Source organism: Megalobrama amblycephala, unplaced genomic scaffold (assembly GCF_018812025.1).
Source record: "Megalobrama amblycephala isolate DHTTF-2021 unplaced genomic scaffold, ASM1881202v1 scaffold631, whole genome shotgun sequence".
NCBI lineage: Eukaryota > Metazoa > Chordata > Actinopteri > Cypriniformes > Xenocyprididae > Megalobrama > Megalobrama amblycephala.
In genome coordinates this window covers 1-3,948 of record NW_025953537.1, presented here as the reverse complement: position 1 = coordinate 3,948, position 3,948 = coordinate 1, and the positions used below count along the sequence as shown (strand labels likewise).

The 3,948-nt window shown below is 32.7% G+C and overlaps 1 protein-coding gene across 1 annotated transcript; it reads right to left on the bottom strand.

The window, feature by feature from the left end:
• Positions 1 to 930: 930 nt before the first annotated feature.
• Positions 931 to 2,790, bottom strand: LOC125262155 (galactose-specific lectin nattectin-like). The gene is made up of 6 exons (XM_048180709.1): positions 2,680 to 2,790; positions 2,477 to 2,544; positions 2,163 to 2,251; positions 1,683 to 1,808; positions 1,406 to 1,517; positions 931 to 1,222 (listed from the first exon to the last, which is right to left on the bottom strand). Exons 2-6 carry the CDS (start codon positions 2,535 to 2,537, stop codon positions 1,149 to 1,151), a joined length of 462 nt encoding a protein of 153 aa, XP_048036666.1. The 5' UTR covers positions 2,538 to 2,544; positions 2,680 to 2,790; the 3' UTR covers positions 931 to 1,148.
• Between the last annotated feature and the right edge of the window lie 1,158 nt (positions 2,791 to 3,948).

Sequence of the window (3,948 nt, the reverse complement as noted above, 5' to 3'; positions counted from 1 at the left end):
ACTCACATCGGCTTGTGCCCTGCTTCTGTGTACAATATACACCAACCTATAAAGGTTTATATTAAATTAAATAGTCATACATTTGAATTCAACGTGTTTTTAACTTAAACCTTTTGTTTTATTAAACAATATTTCAAGTTGCACTTAATGTTGTCCCGGTTTTCCAGGCTCTTCTCCTGAATTTTCCAAAGATATGTTTGAGCTGTTTTATCTGAAAGTAACTTGCACTGACATCTTAAAATTTGCCTGTGCTACTGTTTTGTCTCAAGATGAACACCAATAATATTTTTTATGTTTTCATTTTTATAAAAGTTACTTAAATAATTGAACTAAGGTCTGATCCTGGCTTAGCCTAAGCCCTGTCTGTGAAACCAGGTCTCTTTGTTTGTCACCATGAAATGCCATTTTTACAGCCACTTGTTTTTCCTGAATGTGATGTTAATTCCTGTGATTATGAATAAATAAATTTGTATGTAAACTGAAGTTGTGAATTTTTCTTTCAAAACCAAATTAACTGCAGCCCTTACATTGTGTCTGATTGAAATGAGTAGAAATAGAAATTTAACTGGCATAAAATCTTGCTGTACATAAAGCAAGATTGATTTGACATTGTTTCGTTAATTCAATATTAAATGGGTGATTTAGTTAAGGTTGAAAAAATATTGATTTTACAACCATCTTGATCTATTTTTCATCACTGAAATAACACTATTTTAGGGTGCAAACCTGATGAAAAATCAACGGTACATTTCAACAATGATTCAATGATAATGTGGTTGATGCCTTAACATTGATTCGGTGTTGATTTGGTGTTGGTCTGCTATCTGGGTTCTCACACCGAAATAGTAATGGGATATTTTATGAGACAGAAAACAAAAAGAGCCCTGGATGAGGTTCATATTTGCTTACAATCCATTGTAGGAAACAAACTTGCAAATGACCATTTTAATAAACAAATCCTCAAACCGAGCTACACAATACATTTATATTTTTACATTCATGAATTAGATTGTGATGCACATGATTTGCTTCATCAATGCTTTTATTAACTTGAGGAGTGTTTCAGAGAAGATATTGAGAAGAGATTAAAGTTTAGAAGAGACTTGATTTCAGAATAACATTTTTGTAAAGATAAGATCAGAAAAAGTTCAACCAAATGCCTTCTTAGCACAGAAATAGCTCTTTGAGATTGAACAGGGCGCATCATTCCAGCAACGGCCATCTGTAGGGTGGAATAATGAAATACATTATTCTGATCATTATAGAGTGTTAGAATCAAAATAAAATAGAATGTTCAACTTAAGGCACTTTGTGAAATCCACACGAGTCATTTCATGTTACTGTATGATATGAAGTTATTGTAAATTATAATTGAAAGTATTCAGAAAACAGAGTGCATTCTTACTGGGAAAGTTGAGCTCCAAACAGGTCTCGGGCTGTTGTGAATTGTTAGGTTCTCCAGGGCACCAGTTGGTATATAAAAATGCAGCTCCATCAGTCCACATCCACTCTCCGCCCTAAAGAGTGGAGAGAGTGAATACAAAGAGTGCACTACTGTAGTCAGACTTAGAAAAAGCCAAAAAATGTTCATCTCTGAAGTCAAACCAACTTCATTAGAAAGTGTTTAAAGCAGAAATTTCAGTTAAGACAAACAGGTCTCTATAGGACACAAGTTAACTTACTTGTACACCTTCATGAGCACCGACCCAACAACGTGTGGCAGAAGAAGGCAACAGACTCAGCAGGAAATTGTTTTCCAGTTTATTACGCACAGATGCGAGATTCGCACCAAGACTTTGACAGTTTCTCTAAAGAGACAGATTTTTTTTATCAATACAAAATCTAATCTTTTTAGCATAACAGCATAAGTGACTTTTTAAACAACATTTTATACATTTGCAAACAAAGTCTGCTCTAATTATTTGCTCAGTATCTGTTTTCTGTATTTATTTTTGCAAAAAGAAATTTTTTACTTTAAAAAAAACAACCATTTCCACTTTATATTAAGTGCCTTTAACTAATATGAACTAACATTTAAATTAATCACTCGATACCTTAGAATAACTATACATCTATCTATATCTGTCCGTCTGTATATCTAGATGTAGTTAAAGACATCTAATATAAAGTGTGACCAAATCACCTTGTAACTAACACATTACCTCTGCTCTGATCCAGTCAGCCATCTGAGAGATGTGCTTGTAGCATCGGTACCCAAAATTTGTCCATCCAAAGGGGCAGCTTGGGCGGACTGCATGCAGTACATAAACATTAGGGTCCTTGTAATTTTCACACAAAGGAATCTTTTTATTTGTATTTATGTAGCTTATGTTATGTTTGTGTTATTATGTGCTGTGTACTTTAGACACTGTAAACTCCTCATTAATTATGCAAATATTACTCAATGGAATATTGCACAATTTTTTGTTATTTTTTAATTTATTTTTCATTTTTTGCAAATAAATTTCTTGGTTACCTGCTGCATTCCCCATGGAGAAGATGACAAAAAGAAGCAGAAAACTTCTCAGCATTGCCATGATGAACCTGAAATGAATAAGCAGGAAAAGTTAGATGTCTGCATGCACACATATGCTGGACACTGGGGATTCTCCAATGCAAACCACAAAAATACTTTCAGGTAGAAAATGTTTTCAGTAGGTCTCAGTTGCAAAAACTCACCTTGGTTTTCAAGCTGTTGTCTTCAGAATCAAGAATGATCAAGCCGACACAGAGCCTGTGTAATACCATAACATTCTCAGATTATTGAAGGAAGATGGGTCATATTTATACTCATATGATCAGGCATTAAAGTCCAGGATGTCCTGGGCATCCAATCATACTCAAAGATCAAACCTTACCATATATGGCATATTATGAATTATAATAACAAGAGAGATCAAATGTTCAAATGTATGTGTGTGTCTTGAGTTCCTGTTTGCATGCAAGTGTGCCAGTGTTCAAGGCCTAGTTTTTGTTTTGTCTATGGAGAAAACAAAATTAGTAAAATTTACTTAATTTTGCAAGTTTTTGCACTTTTTTGTGCACTTATTTTTAAAAGCAAATTTCACATGTATGGAATTAACTAAGTTAAGTAAAATTAACAAAGAGAATAAATAAATTTAACTTTGCCAGTTAGAGTTCATTTCTACTCATCTGAAGTTTACTTTGCAATACTTTCAAGTACTGAAAAAAACAATAAGTACATTTTCTTTCGCAAGTTTTTGCAAGCAGATTTTAAAGCAAATTTCACAAATGGAATTAAATCAAATCTACTCAACTAAGTTAAATAAAATGATCAAAGAATACAACTTGACCAGTAAAAGTTGATATCATATCTACATGATAAGTAAAGTGCAGAGACCTCAATTGGTACACAACACACAATAACAGTAACAATCAGTGGATAGTTTTTGAGGATGAATGAGTCATTTTGAGTAGAAAATCACCTCCAGGTGTCACAAAACCACAAGATACTAAAACTAACCATGAATGCAACCTACTCAACTTTTTTATCAGAAAATAACTTTGATACTTACTTACATAATCATTGTAAACAAACAATTTCAAGTAAAATGCTTACAACTTCAAGCTTTAATTTCTACAATCTTGAATTTAGTTCTAATATAAAATTTAATTTAATTTTTTTAATTCTTGCCTGAACTAACTTTTTAATGTAGACATTGTAGAATTGTAGAAATAATGTAGAAATGTTTTTTCAGTAGTATTTACTTCACCACAGAATCATTTTTATCAGTAAAGGTGTGTCCACGATGTGCACATGACATAACAGAAAGAAGTTACAAAAGAGCAGTCTTACACAAGAACGGTCAAAAGTGAAGTAAGAAAATATTAACATATTATTATAAATATTCCCCTGTCTTGTGTTTAAAGGATTAGTTCACTTTCAAATGAAAATTACCCCAAGCTTTACTCACCCTCAAGCCACCC